The sequence below is a fragment of the Chrysemys picta genome, chromosome 3 (genome assembly GCF_011386835.1).
Source record: "Chrysemys picta bellii isolate R12L10 chromosome 3, ASM1138683v2, whole genome shotgun sequence".
NCBI classification, from domain to species: Eukaryota; Metazoa; Chordata; order Testudines; family Emydidae; genus Chrysemys; species Chrysemys picta.
In genome coordinates this window covers 122,877,198-122,895,267 of record NC_088793.1, presented here as the reverse complement: position 1 = coordinate 122,895,267, position 18,070 = coordinate 122,877,198, and the positions used below count along the sequence as shown (strand labels likewise).

The 18,070-nt window shown below is 38.6% G+C and overlaps 1 protein-coding gene and 1 long non-coding RNA gene across 10 annotated transcripts in view; one reads left to right on the top strand and one right to left on the bottom strand.

Moving 5' to 3' along the window:
- Positions 1-18,070, bottom strand: part of PACRG (parkin coregulated) — a 455,962-nt gene that overhangs the window by 40,204 nt on the left and 397,688 nt on the right. For 2 of the 8 annotated variants that reach the window (XM_024108474.3, XM_065590401.1), the window contains exon 6: positions 6,539-6,585. The exons of the other annotated variants lie outside the window; for them this stretch is intronic. In XM_024108474.3, the coding sequence (XP_023964242.1) occupies positions 6,554-6,585 (32 nt within the window). In that variant the 3' untranslated portion in view covers positions 6,539-6,553. The remainder of the gene's footprint in view (positions 1-6,538; positions 6,586-18,070) is intronic. 8 annotated transcript variants of the gene reach the window in all.
- Positions 1-18,070, top strand: part of LOC122174381 (uncharacterized) — a 45,696-nt gene that overhangs the window by 3,097 nt on the left and 24,529 nt on the right. The window contains exon 2 of one of the 2 annotated variants that reach the window (XR_010600141.1): positions 7,602-11,716. This is a non-coding gene — a long non-coding RNA (uncharacterized LOC122174381). Of the gene's footprint in view, positions 1-5,621; positions 11,717-18,070 lie in introns of those variants that run through there. The other variant, XR_010600140.1, reaches the window with a different exon arrangement.

Sequence of the window (18,070 nt, the reverse complement as noted above, 5' to 3'; positions counted from 1 at the left end):
CATTGTTGGCTCATATTCAATTTATGATCCACTATAATCCCCAGATCCTTTTCTGCAGTACTACCCCCTCGCCAGTTATTTCTTATTTTGTAATTCTACATTTGATTTTTTTCCTTCTTAAGTGCAGTACTTTGTGTTTGTCTTTATTGAATTTCATATTGTTGATTTCAGACTAATACTCCAATTTGTCAAGGTCATTTTGAATTCTAATCCTGTCCTCCAATGCGCCAGGAACCTCTCCCAGCTTGGTGTCATCCACAGATTTTATAAGCATACTCTCTATTCCATTTTCCAAGTCACTAATGAAAATACTGAATGGTACCAGACCCAGGACTGACCCTTACAGGACCCCACTAGATAAGTCCTCACATTTTTACCTTAAACCATCAATAATTATTCTGAGTACAATTTTTCAACAAGTTGTGCACCTACCTTATAGTAATTTCATTTAGACCACATTTCCCTAGTTTGCTTATGAGAATGTTGTGCTCGACTATGTCAAAAGCCTTATTAAAATCAAGATACATCACATCTATTGCTTCCTTCCTATCCACTAAGTCAGTCACCCAGTCAAAGAAGGAAATTAAGTTGGTTTGACATGGTTTGTTCTTGACAAATCTATGCTGGCTATTACTTATCACCCTACTATCCTCTAGGTACTTACAAATTTATTGTGTAATAATTTGCTCCAGCATCTTTCCAGGTATTGAAGTTAGGTTGACTGGTCTATAATTCCCAGAGTTCTATTTGTTCCCCTTTTTATAGAAAGAAACTATGTTTGCCCTTTCCCAGTCCTCTGGGACATCACCCATCCTCTATGATTTCTCAACGATAATTGCTAATGGTTCTGAGGTTGTTTCAGCTAGTTCTTTAAGTACCCTAGGGTGAATTTGGCAGGCCTTGATGACTTGAATACATCTCTCTTATTGACATATTCTATTTTATTCTAAATATTCTCTAACATATTCTGTCTGTTCTTTGCCCATTCTGGCTTGTGTTTCTTCCCCCTTGTTATTAATATTCTGTTAAGCACCTCGTCAAAATTAAAATTTTTATTGAAGACTGAAGCAAAATAGACATTAAACACTTCAGCCTTCTTGGTATTGTCAGTTATTAGCTCTCCTTCCTGCTAAGTAATGGACCTACACTTTCCTTTGCTGCCCTTTAGAGCTTTGAGGGAATCTATACTTTCCGTGCGATAAACAATAAGAATACACCAATCCACTGTAGGTTTCAGAGTAGCAGCTGTGTTAGTCTGTATCAGCAAAAAGAACAGGAGTACTTGTGGCACCTTAGAGACTAACAAATTTATTAGAGCATAGGCTTTTGTGGGCATCTCATGAAAATGGAAATGAGAACAGATCCAAATGGTATAATAGATGTATGGATTTCATGAGTTTCACAGTGTGCCACCTATGAAGAAATAGTTGAGAGATTGAGAAATAAAATAACACAACTTTCCAAAAATTTTTGAATCCTTGGCTTGATAGTAGTTTAGATTATTTTCTGCACTCTTCTTCATAAAGGGCTGATGTTTCAATATGGTATAAGAAATAATTAATAAATACTTATTTGTATTACTGTTGTGCCTAAGAGCCCTAGCCCATGACCAAGACCTCATTGTGCTAGGCATGGTACAAACACAGAACAAATGATGGTCCCTGCGCTAAACAGCTTACCATCTAAATAGGTAGGTGGAGATAAGCAATGAAAGGCTAAAATTTCAAGACTGATGCACAGTATGATATTTAAAGATGAAAATTACAGCTCTCAGACAACTGAAAGCAAAAGAGGAATGGACTCATATCACAATATTTCTTCTAACTTGATTTTCTCTTAACCTCTATCTAAAAGGTATCACATAACTAAGGAATCATATGCAAACTGGTAACATGCTGGTCATTGATATTATTGCATGGTATATGTGCAGGTGATATGTGAAAAGTTTTAAATATAGGTTGGAAATATATTCTTAAAGGTATTTGGAGGATAAGGTTTAAGTCATTTCACCCTAGACAAAGGAATGTGGTCCTGCCTGCTTGAATGTGTCTCCAATGTAAACGGAACAAAGACACAATGAAAGTACATTTACATAAAAAGTAAACAAAGTAATCAAACGAGTGAGAGGAGGGAAATAGCCACTCAATTATCACAATGCAGGAAGGACATTGCAAAAATTAACATGGTATCAGCTCTCTGGCGGATACAGCAAGCTGAGCCCCCAGGAGGGCTTCCTGACTTGGAAAACAAAGATAAATGTTGAGGATATTAGCAGAGGGAGAGAGCCATTTTGGCATCCTTTACCTGAAGAGATAAAAGAACCAAGTGCTTTGAGTTCTGTGTTGGATCCTGGCCAAAGACTGTCCAGCTATGCTGGAAGAACTGTGGTGAGAAAATTAGTCTGAAAAAAAGAAGACTAAAACCTATTTATTTTTGTTTGTTTGCAACAATTTCTATCTCAATTCCTTCTACTTGGTATCACTTAAATATCTGTTCTTTGTTAATCAGCTTAATCTTGTCTTATTACACAACCATCTCAGTGCAGTGTTCCAAAGTGAAGAGTAAAATCTTCATCTAAACTAATAGATTGGTGCCATGTACTGTCTCTTTAAAGGAGCAGCGAACTCGATACAATTTTCTAAGTGATACAGTGAGACAGCCTGAGCACAGCAGAGGAGATGGTTTGGGGGAGACTCAGGACTGGAGGGGTTCTTGGTGTCACCCTGCAAGGAGTAACCAGGGTGGTGGAAGCCAGGGTGAGGTCATTGTGCTGTAAACTGGGTGCTGGTATCAGGGCTCTGAGCCAAAGCTGCACAGCACAGAAGCACCCAGGATTACAAACAGGGCCAGAGCAACCCATTAGGCAACCAGGGCGCTAACATTTGGGGGGCGGCGACCGTGACGGTCGGATCTTCGGCCACCCTGGTTGTCGGTGGTATTTCGGGGGCAGGACCTTCCACCGCCACTGTCAGGGGTGGTATTTCGGGGGCGGGACCTTCCACCGCCTAGAGCGGCAAAAATGCTGGCGGCGCTCCTGATTACAAAGCAACCCCTTACTGGTCTGGATGAACCCCCAAAGCATCAGCTTCTACCAGTGTCTATCGGAGTTCCAAGAGATCAGCACCACTCAGGATCCAGACAGAGTCTCTAATAGACTGAGAAATGTCAAAACTTGTGGGATAAGGAACCTTTTACTAATCTGTCAGGGTCTTCAGTGTTATGGCAATGACAGTCTTTGGCAGCTGAACAGATAACTTCTCTAAAGAAGATCAAATGAAAACTGTAGTTGTGTTATAAGTTGGATGAAGTTCAATTAAATTCCAGAGTAGGATAAAAACAAATGCCTGGTGCAAGTCTATAATGCTAATGGAAGTTATCTTTATACCATCAACCAGTTGGGGAATTTTAACAAGATCTTAGGTAAAAGATATGGAAACACTGTCTTCCACAGCTGTTCTTTAAAGCATCTATGGTATTTTCTTCCTCTTGCTGATCACTTATGGGCCAGCAGGAATTCTAACTGCATATAAAGCACATTTGTCTTCAAACAGGAAGATGTCAAAGAGGACAATTGTTGCTGGCACCAACTAGCATTTCTTTCAGAGTGGTAGCCATGTTAGTCTGCATCAGCAAAAACAATGAGGAGTCCTTGTGGCACCTTAGAGACTAACAAATTTATTTGGGCATGAGCTTTCGTGGGCTAGAGCCCACTTCATCAGATGCATGAAGTGAAAAATACAGGAGCAGGGATAAATACATGAAAAGATGGGGGCTGCTTTACCAAGTGTGAGGTCAGTCTAACGAGATAAATCAATTAACAGCAGGATACCAAGGGAGGAAAAATAACTTTTGAAGTGGTAAGAGAGTGGCCCATCACAGACATTTGACAAGAAGGTATGAGTAACAGTAGGGAGAAATTAGTAATAGGCTTAGAGTGCAGAGCAAAACATACAGCCCTAACATTCATTTCAATAGTATCATCAATTTTATGCTATGATTTCTATATGGACTACATTTGCATGAGACAGCAGATTATAATGTGGAGATTTTGTGACCTTACACTAGTTTAATTTATGACACTTTAATTCTTTTCTTAGCAGTATCTTTTCCAGGAATAAATACAGTAATCATAACAATAAAATAAATAATCAGTCATTTATTTGGATTGACATGCCCTATTGTTGTTTCTTCTTGCATAAGTAGTCATATCAACATGTCAAGTTCTATTGTTTCCTCTTTTTGCTCCAATAATAATAAAAATAAATTTTAAATAACTCTAATGCTGCCAACACCTCATCCCAGATGATATATGTATCACTTCCTGCATGCGTTCCTTAGATGGAGGAAAAGGCCCAGGAGAAAATGTGCTTGTCAGAGGGTGTCAAGTTCCAGGACCTACATAGAGATGCAGTCCTTTTGTGTGCAGTAAGTCAATTTTGACTAAGCACTCTGGCGCTCACGTCTGGGTACATCCTGAGTCCACTGGGCTTGATATAATTCCACTCTGCTCCACACAAAGTGCTCATGCACTACATATGCTTCAAATTTACCCTTCATGAGGATTTATTGGTAACATAAACAAAAGCCATAAACCTCAGGCTAAGCTTTCTCCTGAGGTTGGCTAAGGCATGGCTGATGTTGATTTAATTTCATATCAATAGAGATTAAAACAAATCATATCAGGTTGATGAAAGTGAAGATTTTCTTTTTTGGTGATAGACCTAAGCATCTTTGTTTTTACATAAAAACAGAATAATAGAAACTGGAGATGGAGAAAGACCTTTTAAATTATCAAATCTCTCTCTCTGTGGAGACATAACTGTTCCCTATGGTACATTTTCCACTGTTCATATTGTCTAGTTTTAAAAGTCCTAAGTGATGAGACTCCTACCTCTTCCCCTTGGGAGATTATTCCACAGCTTGATACATCATAATCTCAAGAAATGTTTTTCCTTATATTTAGCCTAAAATTTCCTTTTCTTAGTTTCATCCCATTACTCATAGTTATAGTCCCCTGGTAGCATTCTACATAATTTCTCTTTGATGCTTAAAGCATTCAAAATATTCATAAACTTATGTCCTGTCTTAGCAAAGCTATTAGCTCTTTTAGCCTTTCTTCAGAATCAATCCTCCAGCCTCTAATATATTTTTTGTTGCTCTTCTCTGAACTGCCTGCTATTTGTTAATATCTTTCTGGTAATGTAATGCTCAGAACTGAATACAATGTTCAAGTACAGCTATACCATAACCATATGTTAAACAACTCTATTACTTCACTGCCTTATGATATGCTTTGCATATGTAGCCTAAATCTGCACTGGCTGTTTTGTATATCACTCTGCAAACTCATTTATTGTCCCCTATCACTCCAGTTTGTTTTCATCATTATTGCTTTCTAGGTTTCAGAGTAGCAGCCGTGTTAGTCTGTATCTGCAAAAAGAAGAACAGGAGTACTTGTGGCACCTTAGAGACTAACAAATTTATTAGAGCATAAGCTTTCGTGGACTACAGCCCACTTCTTCGGATGCATATAGCATATAGCATATAGCTTCTTCGGATGTTATATGCATCCGAAGAAGTGGGCTGTAGTCCACGAAAGCTTATGCTCTAATAAATTTGTTAGTCTCTAAGGTGCCACAAGTACTCCTGTTCTTCTTATTGCTTTCTAGGTTGCTCCCCATGGTCTTGCATAAACCAATATATACAGGGTCCCATTCATTGGAAAGCCTGTAAGATGCCAGTACAGCCCCAAATGAGTAGTACTGGTCTGGGAGGGGGTGTGGCCAGAGTAGCCAGGAGATGCACTATTTTAGCGCATTCCCAGTGCAGCCTCTGCTGGAGGGCCTGGTAGAAACTGTAGCTGCTCTCCCTCAGGAACTTTTGTGGGAGGGTAACGGTAACAATACAACCTGCTCTGTCCCAGAGATGACTCTTCCTGCTATTGCTAGAGCATAGTGGCCCTTGCAGTTGCAAGGAGGTGCAATTTGCACTCTGTGTGCCGGTCAGGGTGACTCTAGCTCAAATGCCTTGGAAAACTTTGATTTGATTATTAGTATTGCAGACTATTTCAAGTCTGTACCAACCAGCACTGAAAAATGGGGCGGATCCATCCGTCCTTACTTGACTAATAGGGGACGACTCTTGTGATTAAGGATTACTGATGTGAATAAAGGTTGAAGGATAAGGTCCACTCTATTAGATCAAATGTTAGGACTAATGATACAAAGGCTAAATGTGGGGACCAAAATATACATGTTTTATAAGGGTCCTCACTACCCATATTCCCAAATATGTGGACATGACATCATGTACCCAGGAAACCAGTTCTCCATTTGGTCATCTACACAGCTATGTGAAGGAAACATTATTCAACTGTGCTCAAAAATCTAACTAAAATGCAGTGGTGTTTTCCACCCTAAAGAATGGCACAGAAACACAGGCTTGCTGTCCGTAAAACATCAAAATATTAGTTTCCATATGAAACACATTTTTGGTTACTCATCAGTTTAAAGTGGTAAGATAAAATAACCAGAATTACCTGTACTGGAGTGAACTATCCCCAGGAAGATCCACCTAGGTCATGTCCTACAAATGTATGAGAAGCACACACATTTAAAGCGATTAGATAGAAAAACAACCCAAAGTGGACAAAGAAAACCTTTAAAAGATAGTCTCAAAGAGAAACTCTAGCAGCGTAGTAGACAAATGCCACCCACTCACATCAACAGGTGGGGGAAATGGATGGATCCGGGGACACACCCAGTAGAAAGGGAAGGAGGCAGTTGCCAAGGACAATAAGTAGTTCCTCCCATGGGAATCTCTGGCACCCATTGGCCTGCTGGGGGAGAGGGTTGCTGATTGGCCAACATTCCTCAGCTCCTAGGATTTAGCCCTGCGCAGGGGCCATGTGGAAAGCTCTTTCGGCTCCGTTCCAGCAGCCTGCCCTGTCCACCCAAACTAGGAATGGGAACCCAGTTTGACAGATGCTGTGGGTCTAGATGATTGCCTGTTTAGGGGGGTCAGGAAGGAATTTATTCTCCCATGGACCAAATTAGCAGAGGACCGGGCAGTTTTTTGCCTTCCTCACAGCGCTGCAAGCCACCGTGGGTTAATTAGGAATGTGCATGGTACCTAGCTGAGGTACTGGGGTAGTGTTGCTTACTTGTCACAGTTCACGGCTGGTTGCCAGTGCAGTTAAGAGAATAAAATGAATGGCTCCCAGAGGTAAAAGATTTGGGATTTTGGGGATGGGCCTTGGGTTCATGTGGTAGGGTGAGACCTTGTGGCCTCTGTGGACCAAGGTCCCAACCCTGCTACACCCTCTGTCCCTCCTCCGAGGGGGGAGGGTGCTAGAACTCAGAAAGAGCTGAGGAGAGCCTACATCACTTTATGGGTTATACGGTAAGAAGCCCTATAATCTTGGCTCCAATTATGGGTCATATCATACGGAGCCCTCAAGTCCCTGCACTGGAACCAATTAAATGCCTGGTATACGAGAATATGGGTGATGGGAGGGCAATGCCCTGCCCTTGTGCTAAAAGTTTAATAAAAGTTGCAGCCTGCCGCTTAATTCCATGCATTTGTCTGTCCTTGTTTTGTAGCCGTGTCCACATCAATGCACTTAAGGAAACTATAGCTACTGAATGAACTAATTCTTTATGCATGATAAATAATGATGGAGTGAAACTATTTGAAGATAACTTTCATTGGACTTGAAATGCCAACTGCATCTGCCACACATCACCCACAGTATCAGCTTCGTCAATGAAATATCAGGAGTACCCTGCCTGTATCAGGTCAGGACTACCATAATCTTTATTTGCTAATATAATACAAAAATTGGTGAAAAAACAAAAGTTCTAATCTTATCAAGATATTGTCATATCACTGAAAGGAATGTCTTAAAATACAATAAAATGTTCTCTATTTTTTTTCTCCGTTTCCATTTAGAGAAATTGAGTTTATGGATTGTAGTTATGCAATAATTATTAGCGATCTCAGACTACATTACATTAAATGGCCTGTAGAAAGAGTATCTCCGGCGCACCTTCCTAGCTGGGCTGGGGGCCCTCACCATGCCCAGTTTCCACCATAGGGTTGGCCTAATACAGGTCACAGCCTCTTTCCTGGTAGTGGCCCCACCCTTGGGGGCCTGTTTACTTTACCTCTGGGTGGGGGAAAAGCAAAAGTTTAGGTCAACACAAATTGAGCCCTTCATTGGGTCAATAACAAGGCAACAAAAAGCCTGAGGCACCAGTTTACTTCACGGGTGCCTGGGTAGCAGCTTTGTTGAAGTCTTTATGGCTAGGGAGCCAGGTCAGACCCTCCCTACAAGGCTTACCCCTGAGGTTTGCTAGACTCCTTATAGAGCTGGGCAGTTTCTCGCATGAGGGTTCTACCTGCCATTGCAAGAGCTACTCTAGTCACTCCCTTCTGAAGACTTCCCCCCTTGTGTACTGCAGCTTCCCCCTTTTACAGCCCTCCTCCCTACTGTGCATGACTGACAGCACCAAAGGGGCGGGGCTATTTTAGCACACAGTCTCCCAGGCCCCTTCCCTGGCAATGTAGGGTTTATACACTCCAACACATAGCCCCATTCCTGCAAACACTTATGCACATGCTTAACCGTAGTCAGGTGAGCATGTCTTTAAGGTAAGCATGTGCATAAGTACTTGCAGGATTAGAGTCTATGTTCAGATTGATTAAAATTGATTCTCAAGATATGATCTTCATGCCTGCTCTTAGAAGGGGTTACTGCTAAGATAACTTGCCCAGTCTTTTCAAAGAACTTCTGTCTGAACTATAGAATTTGCTTTTCTTTCCAGGAAAAAAGAGAATATTTCCTTTCTCAGAGGAAATTCCTAAGAGAGTAGTGAAAATATCTCAAAAGGCAGCCGCACACTCTGAAAGGAACAACCTAACCCACTCCCTTAAGTTTTATTCTGATATTGAACAAAACCCTGTTGACTCCGCTTGGATGGAGAGAAATAATATAATTAACTATCAAACAATATACTTAATATTGGTAAATACATCTATATAAGATAATCAGCTTCAATTCTTGTCTATGTTTAGTTTGTAGAAGAACCTGAATGCAACGTTTTATAATAAAAAATCCTGATAGAAATACATACCATTTATGCATTCTTTAGACCTGAGCTTCTGAATCAGTGCACAAATAAAAATTAGTTTTGTGCAACCCTAAAAAGGTTCAAAATTCAGATTTGGTTAAACATCCAATAGTTAGATGCTTTTCTAAATCTATTAGGTCAACAAAATTGGTCTGGAAATTCCTTCTGTATTCATCTAGATCTCCCCTGTGCACAACCTGAATACACAGGCTATGTACAGGAACCAGCATTTGACCCTATAAGATTACCGGAGAAAGAAGTAGAGTAAAAGATTGACTCTGTTAGCCAGTTTAGAAGGAAAAACTGTAGTACTTTAAGGTGATATTAAAACTGTAAGTGACAGTGCCCAGAGAATTCAAAAGGAGGTTAATAGTTTTAAATGCTCTTTCTGGCACTCTGATAAGAGATACTGTAATACAAGGTTACACCATAAGATTGAAATTCTTCAAAATAACAGAACAGACTGTAATTTGACTGTACTGGGCTTTGCTGTTGAGGTTAAAGGGGAAGATCTTTGTGAAAGTCTCTTTGCTATTAGAATCTATTTTAGATTAAGAACAACAATAACAAAGCCCCCTTCCCTCTTTGAACGTGACAAAAACATTCCAGCAGAAATATCTCAGATAACTCTCTGGTTAAACAAGGATTATTACTCTATCAGATTTTGATCAATTCTCTGACTTCCACTGAGGTAAAAGATATGGTTATTTCAGAAGTAAGGGGCAATACTTGTAGAGTAATAACTGCCTGGGCATCTCAAGGTCAGAGATGTAAAATAATGTCTTTTAAAACAGAAGTCTCTCATATTGGGGGGAGGGGGAGATAAGTTAGTAATGTTTTCTGCTTAAATTGTACATGGATTTAGGCCTGGATCTTGACTTCAATGAGACTACTCATGTGTGTAAAGTTAACCATGTATGTAAGTGTTAAAACTGTGGTCTTAAGGAAAACATTCACATCACAGTAGTACAACCACAGAAATTCTCAGTCATCTGGCTGTGAAATTAGTGCTCTTGGAACACAATGGCCAGCCATTGTGATGCTAGTAATGATTGCAAGTATCACGGCTGACACGGAGGTGTAGTGGTACCATCATATCAGCAAGCACATCTGAGTGCGTTAATTTCTCTCTCACACACACACATTAGACAAGAGACAGAGAGAGACTGATTATAATTTACTAAGAAATTAGATTAGGCTATTAGGACAGGCTTGTCTACTGAGGTCAATGTGAATATTTTGTGACACTCTGACTAAATTGCTTTATTTGCACTTTTCTGTGTTTAACTGGCCTTTGGTTAATTGTCCTCCAAACACTTATGTGTTTTTATATCTTTTTTATTAGAAAACTGAGGACTTTATACAATAAAGAATAGCAGAGGTTGCATTTATTTGTTTGATGTCTCTAGCCCATTTTTTATTTTAAGAACCACAAAAATAAAGCCAAAATCATAATAAAATATCAGAGTTTCATAAGCTATGCTCACTTGTCAGTGTTAACTATTTTGGTAGCTTAAATTTTTGGGGTCAAATGTAGTCCCAAATGACAGGGAGCAATTTCCTTTGAAGTCAATGTGAATGATGCCTTTTTACTCTAAACTCAAATTTGGCCCTTTGTCTTCCACAATTCCAACATCTTTTAAGAATACACTAAGGACTAATCCTTTGGCAAATCTAAATTTTAATAAAATCAAATTTGGTTTTAAGTTACATGAGTACAAATCATCTCAAACCATGTTGGGTGAAGAATGTGGTTTGGTAGAGACTTAACAGAGAAAGGTTTGCCTTGGATTGAAATTCTGAGTCAATGCAAACCTTCCTGACATCAGAGATATAAAACTGATATTCTGGTATTCCCAGGAAATTTAAGGTTCCTGTAATGTAAATCAAGTTCTGTATATATTGTGGAGACCTATATATATTGTGGAGACCATAATTTGTGCAGACCTATTTCAGAGCATTTTTCCTGCTAATACATATATACTTTAATGTACATTTTGAGACTTCATGTGCCTAACCTTGGATCACATGTTTGGTCAATATTTTGTACATTATTAACAATTCATATTTTATTTTTATTGGTTGCATTCTCAATACTAGTTATCACAGGTGGAACTGACTGCAGAAGATGAGTTGAAATCAAATAAACTGAAAATATGAAGCTACATGTGATGAAAAGGCTGTCATTAGCAGGAATACATTATGAGGGGAGAGGTAAATGAAGAAAAAAGGGAAATAGAGGGTGGAGGTAAGAGGGGGAGCCTGATTTTGTTGAAAGACATGCTGTAGATGGGCTCTGAGAGCCAAAGTTAATATTTACTAAGTCTAGCACATTCAATAACTTTGGATTTTCTTTAGTGGGGCCACTGTTCCTTTTGTTTGATGAGAGAGAAGAGCTGTGAATAATGCCTAAGAGCAAAACTAAACCAGAAATAAATGGCTTTTTTAATGTGAGACCTTCAACCTCAATTCCAGTTCCCCAGAGGCCATCTTTGACTCCTTCTCTGGCTGTGCTTGTACAGATGTCAACTGTGGATAAAGATAGTTCTAGAAAGAAACTGATGAAGGAACTGCTACTTAGCAAGGTGAGTTTACAAGCTTCCTTGACATTGGCAGAGGGGAAGTTGGAGGTAGGGTGACCAGATGTCCCGATTTTATAGGAACAGTCCCGATTTTTGGGTCTTTTTCTTATATAGGCTCCTATTACCCCCCACCCCCTGTCCTGATTTTTCACACTTGCTGTCTGGTCACCCTAGTTGGAGGCCATGTCATTCAGAATAACCAATTGAAAGTAATGGATTAGCAGAGACTAGGAGCGACTGCAGATAGCAGATAACAAGTTAGATAATGGCATAGAGAGTACACTTATAAAGTTTGCGGACGATACTAAGCTGGGAGGGGCTGCAAGTTCTTTGGAGGATAGGATTATAATTCATAATGATCTGGAGAAATGGTCTGAAATAAATAGGATGAAATTCAATAAGGACAAATGCAAAGTACTCCACTTAGGAAGGAACAATCAGTTGCACACATACAAAATGGAAAATGACTGCCTAGGAAGGAGTAGTGCGGAAAGGGATCTGGGGGTCATAGTGGACCACAAAATAAATATGAGTCAACATTGTAATGCTGTTGTAAAGAAAGCGAACATCACTCTGGGATGTATTAGCAGGAGTGTTGTAAGCAAGACACGAGACGTAATTCTTCCACTCTACTCCGCGCTGATTAGGCCTCAACTGGAGTATTGTGTCCAGTTCTGGGTGCCACATTTCAGGAAAGATGTGGACAAATTGGAGAAAGTCCAGAGAAGAGCAACACAAGTGATTAAAGGTCTAGAAAACATGACCTATGAGGGAAGATTGAAAAAAAATTGGGGTTGTTTAGTCTGGAAAAGAGAAGACAGAGAGGACATGATAACAATTTTCAAGTACATAAAAGGTTGTTACAAGGAGGAGGGAGAAAAATTGTTCTTCTTAACTTCTGGGAATAGGACAAGAAGCAATGGGCTTAAATTGCAGCAAGGGAGGTTTAAGTTTGACATTAGGAAAAACTTCCTAACTGTCAGAGTGGCTAAGCACTGGAATAAATTGCCTAGGGAGGTTGTGGAATCTCCATCATTGGAGATTAAAAGCAGGTTAGAGAAACACCTGTCAGGGATGGTCTAGATAATACTCAGTCCTGCCATGAGTGCAGAGGACTGGACTAGATAACCTCTTCAGGTTCCTTCCAGTTCTATGGTAAGTTACAGGAGCACACTGTACAACTAATTCAGTGGAAGCTGCTCAGCTAAATCAGTGATTAAAAATATTTTTGTGTGGTGGGAGAGGCATGTTAAACTGCTCAAAATTTAAGGGTTAATGGGATCCCAGCATACAAGGATTATTGGGATCCTGGCGGATAAATATCCTGATCCAGTTATTTTTATGGAAAACCCATTCTGAAAATCATGCACACACCCTAAATATTAAAGAAGAACTATGTTCTGTGGAGAAATTATTACCCTCAGTTTGTGCTATGAGAAGATCAGGTGGTAAAGGAGAATGGTGAGAATCTTCATTGTCACATTGACTGATGCCAGGGACTGTGAGTGAGTATTAAATGTTGCCAAGAATATAAAAAGAACTGTTCTATGAAGAGAATGAGATTATATTCTTTTCTGATATGAACTCCATGACAAGTCTAGAGGAAAGGATTTAGGGAAATCAAACACTTCATGGATGAGGACAAGGTATTAACTATTCCCAGCAAAACTCAGTTACCACAAGAAGAAATGGTATATTTTCTGAATTCAGACTGCTAATTGTTTGCCTTATTAAAATAAGAGAAGAGAGATCTGATCAGGAGACCATTGGTAGAGACTTCTGATGACTAAATTCTAATTAAACAGGGTTGCGCCATTGCCAGCAAAACTTCTCCCTCCTTTAATATATGGTATGTTTAAATTGGTAGAAAGATGTGTTTGATATTTTTAATCAGTTTATTAGAATTCCCTTTTTTGCATAAATGTAACATGTATAGTCATTTCTCAAAGAGATGGGCTATTGATAAGTTTAGGGCAGCACTTCCCCCCTGCCACTTCTCAGAAGTATAGATGGACTTTTTTCCATTGTTTAATCTGAATGCCACTACTGCTGTTAAATGTAAGCAGCTGTGTGGTGTTTAGATGCTGAGTTATTATTTGGGTTTATATCTGTGTATCTACTTTATTCTTTTTTCTACATTTTCATATTTTTGAGAGCACTGACAATCTGGTGCTTTTGGAATGCTTTCATCCCGCCCAGCAATTCCTTTGTTACCACTGAAGTTTGTTGCTAGTGTGCTGTGCTTATGCAGAAATCAACCATGCTGATATGTTTGTTTAGTGTATTATGAAAATAATAAATAAAAAGGAATTATAAAAAACTCTAAAGATATCATATTCCATTAGAATATGCATTATATATTTGTTGTTTTATCTTCTGTGACGAAATGAGGATGCATTTATATAATAATTTGCTAGTATTATTAATTGTTGTTCTTGGTGTAGCATACACTGTTCTTTGCATTCATTGATGCAAAAACCATATGTGAATGAAATATAAAATAAAAATGTGTAACTGAATTTGACTATTTTACTCTAACAGAATTGCAATTTACAAACTTCCCAATAATTAAAGTGTAGCACTGATCTGCCAGTTGCCAACAAAGTTACTTCTCTATTACTAAATTAAAAACACAGCATTAATTTTATTTAAAATCACTGCAATTCATTTCTCCAAATTTTACTGAAAACTCTGAGTTGAAACACTCATCACCTTTTCTGTCAAATGCTAACAATAGTTCATAATTGGCTTACTTCACTAACCTCACCAAGGTCTTTGTCAGCAGGAAAGGTTATCAGAGGAATTTGCACAATTCCTTCCCCATTACCTTATTTAGTAAATAAATTTGAGATGTGTTTGTATATGGATTATGAGAGACTAGTGCTTCTATTCGTAGCTGCACAAAGCTGCAGCTTGCTCATCCAGTCCTGTTTTTCTCAAAGAGAGCCAAAGAGGAGGGAAAAATAATCTATCATATCAATTAATGTGGACTGCTTCCAGGTAATCTAAACCATCCTCATGAAGCAACTTACTTTTTTAAATTGGAAAGGCAACTGGAAAGGCAAAATTTCTCTCTCTAGCTCTAAATATGTTGCAGTATAACACATCTATTCAGAGTGCTAATTTGCACTGCTTGAAATAGATATTTTATTAACAAAATAAAAATCCCAAACTGTATCTTCCCCAGATTATTTGAAAATTTATTCCTCATAAAAATAAACAGGGTTACTGAATTATAAGGAATATTCCAGTATAGATGTCTTTTGCTCAGCTTTTACTCCGATAGCTACGGTGAAAGTAGTCTCAGATTTAAAGCACATTTAATTGTCCAAGGGGACACAAAATAATATACAATAAAGATTTATTATGTTGCTTTTGCATACTTGGTATAACATCCATTTATCTAATATAATAATAGTTACATAAAATAACATTAAACAACATTTTACTTTAATTTTCATCGCAAATATTTTTCTTCTCTTAAAATATACTATAACAATAGAATCAGGAAATCAACCTTTTCCTAATCTGTACCATGTATAAAAGGCTAAATTCACTTCCAAGTCGATGTGAAAAACTATACTTTAAACTAAACATCAATCTCAGAATTAGCATGCAAATAAAAAATATATATTGTAATGTAGATGGGTCTTCAATGAATAGTAGATTTAAATCTGCTAATTTTATGAGATTCAAATTAGATTGCTAACCCAAGAACAAATAGTATATCTAAAATTCATGTTGACCATCAAACTATGTTCATGCTTAAATCATGATGCAGGAAAAATGTGGAAGGCAAGAATAGCACTGCTATAAGTATTTGTATAAAAAAAAAAAGGCTACTCCCATATGTCATTCAAAGCCTAGCAGCTGGGCATTGAAATCACAATTCCTTTTGGTGACATCCATATGGAATGGAAACTTTTAATATTACCCTTTGCTAAAAGTCATGATCTAATTTCCTGTATGTTACTATATTAAATAATTGTCAATTCTATTTACTGCTTTATTTCAAAATAAAAATGATGCATGTTATAGGTGAGTTACATTGAGTTACATTACAGCTTTGTTCCTGATGTAAAGGAATCTGCATTGGCTGAATCACAACATCATTTATGGTTGTTCTGACAAGACTAATAATCTTAGGGCTTGTCTACACTACCGCGCGGGGTCTATCTAAGAGATGCAACTTCAGCTACGTTAATAGCGTAGCTGAAGTTGACATACTTAGATCTACTTACTGCGGTGTCTTCACTGCGGCAAGTTGACAGCTGACGCTCTCCTGTCGACTCTGCTTGCGCTCCTCGTTCTGGTGGAATACCAGATTTGACGGGAGAGCGTTCAATGGTATAGATGCGATAAATTGACCCCCGCTGGATCAATAGCGGCCCGCTGATCTGGCGGGTAGTGTAGACAAGCCCTTAGTTTAACTTGGGAACAAAGCTTCTCCAGTCCTAAACTGTAAACTGGTTCTTGTTCTATAGCTACTTCTACTTTCATTCCCTGGCCCATGAATAAAATATGACAATTTCCTAGCACTTTGGGGCTCCTTAATCTCCAAAAGCATATATCAACAATGAGTAGTATTTTCCTCCCAACAAGGTAGTCATTTTAAACATGTTACTAGGAGATTTACATGGGCCTTACATTTAGGATTCATTATGGAGCAAGGAGACTTCATTTTGGGGTTCAACTTACAACTTATCTACCTCCTTGACTCACATACTCCACCCTGGGATTATCTCTAATGTTATTTCCCTTCCAAGGATACTCCCTGCGATTTACCTATGGAAATGTGACTGGGACTCCCTGCTTCCTACTTGCATCTCAAGGATATTGTGTTCTCTTAAAATGTTACAGTGTTTTAGGGTCCCCACTAAGTGATCCCTCAGATCTGAAAACTTTCCTTCTGTACCCCAGCAGTAGAACTTACACACATTGTCTCTTCTGGGGAGGTATACATTGCATATTGGAGTGCTTTGCTGACTCTAGAACAGTGTTTCTCAACTACAGGTCCATGGACCCACGCCAGTCCCCGAGATCTCCCTGACATGGTTTAAGAATGCAGCAAGCTGATCCCTAGTATCAAAAAGGTTGAGAAATACTAATTTAGAACACACATGCAGCGTCAACAACCAGTAGATGGGTAGCTAGATATGTTGCCTCCACCACACACCTATTGGCATTCTGAAAGACCTTAGCAAATCATGGAAGGAGGAAGAGATGTGAGCTGTGAGGATGAGGGAGATTAGGGGAAAGTTACAACTCATTTTAAGCCCTAATGGGAGGTCACTGGGTCCCAAAACAGAATTACTAAAGGTACAAGCTAGTGAATATGCAATTTTTAATTCAGTATTCTTATTTGTTCCTATCTTTACTTGCTTCTTCTTATTACCATTTGTATGAGAATGGAGTAAAGAAATGTCCTTGATATTTAAGCTGTGAGGTTTATTTGCTATCATCAGAAAATGAATGCTATTAATGAAGGGTAAATAAGTAGCAAAAGGCTTGTGCTTGTATTCTGCCTATCAAAACAGTGACTATGCAGCTTTTCCTAATTGCTCCAGTAGGTATTACAAATGAGTTTATTAACATTTCCACTGTACATAAAATAATGCTAATGTAGATAATTGGAAGAGTCCGCCAGTAACAACAGATCTGAGTGGGTAAACAGTAAAGACAAGTCTGATGATCTTTTGTATGGCTTGTTCTGGGAATTACCTATTTCTCTGATAAATTTGGGGCAGTTTAGCCCAAGAATGAGGTAAGGACATAAATACCATATGCAGCACTAACAGAATTAAAGGACCATTTCCAGGTTCTGCTGTTGAAGAATGGTGGGGCAGATAAACTATTTACTCCCCTAAAAATGCTAGTGGCATATGTGAGGGGAAGTGAACCAACCAACAATCTCTCCAAATAGCTCCTCCATCAGCTGAAACAATGTGACCTAAACCAGATGGGGTTCATATAGACTGCTAGAATCAGACTATTTTCTCTGAAAACCTTATGAGAATAAACTTTCTTGTGAAATTTTCAATATTTTCAGCTTATTGACTGTTCTATATAGCTTAGAAATCAGTGTATTTTCAGTGTTACATCATGATATAAAACCATCCATAATCTTCATGACATACGCCAACTTTTTTTTAATTGGGTGCTTGAGTCTGGTGTCCACAGGTCAAGAAGGATGTTGATAGATGGGAGAGGGTTCAGAAAAGAGCCACAAGAATGATTAAGAGCTTAATCTATTTAGCTTAACAAAGAGAAGGTTAAGTGGTGACTTGATACAGTCTGTACATATCTACATGGGGAATAAATATAACGGACTCTTCAGTCTAGCAGAGAAAGGTACAA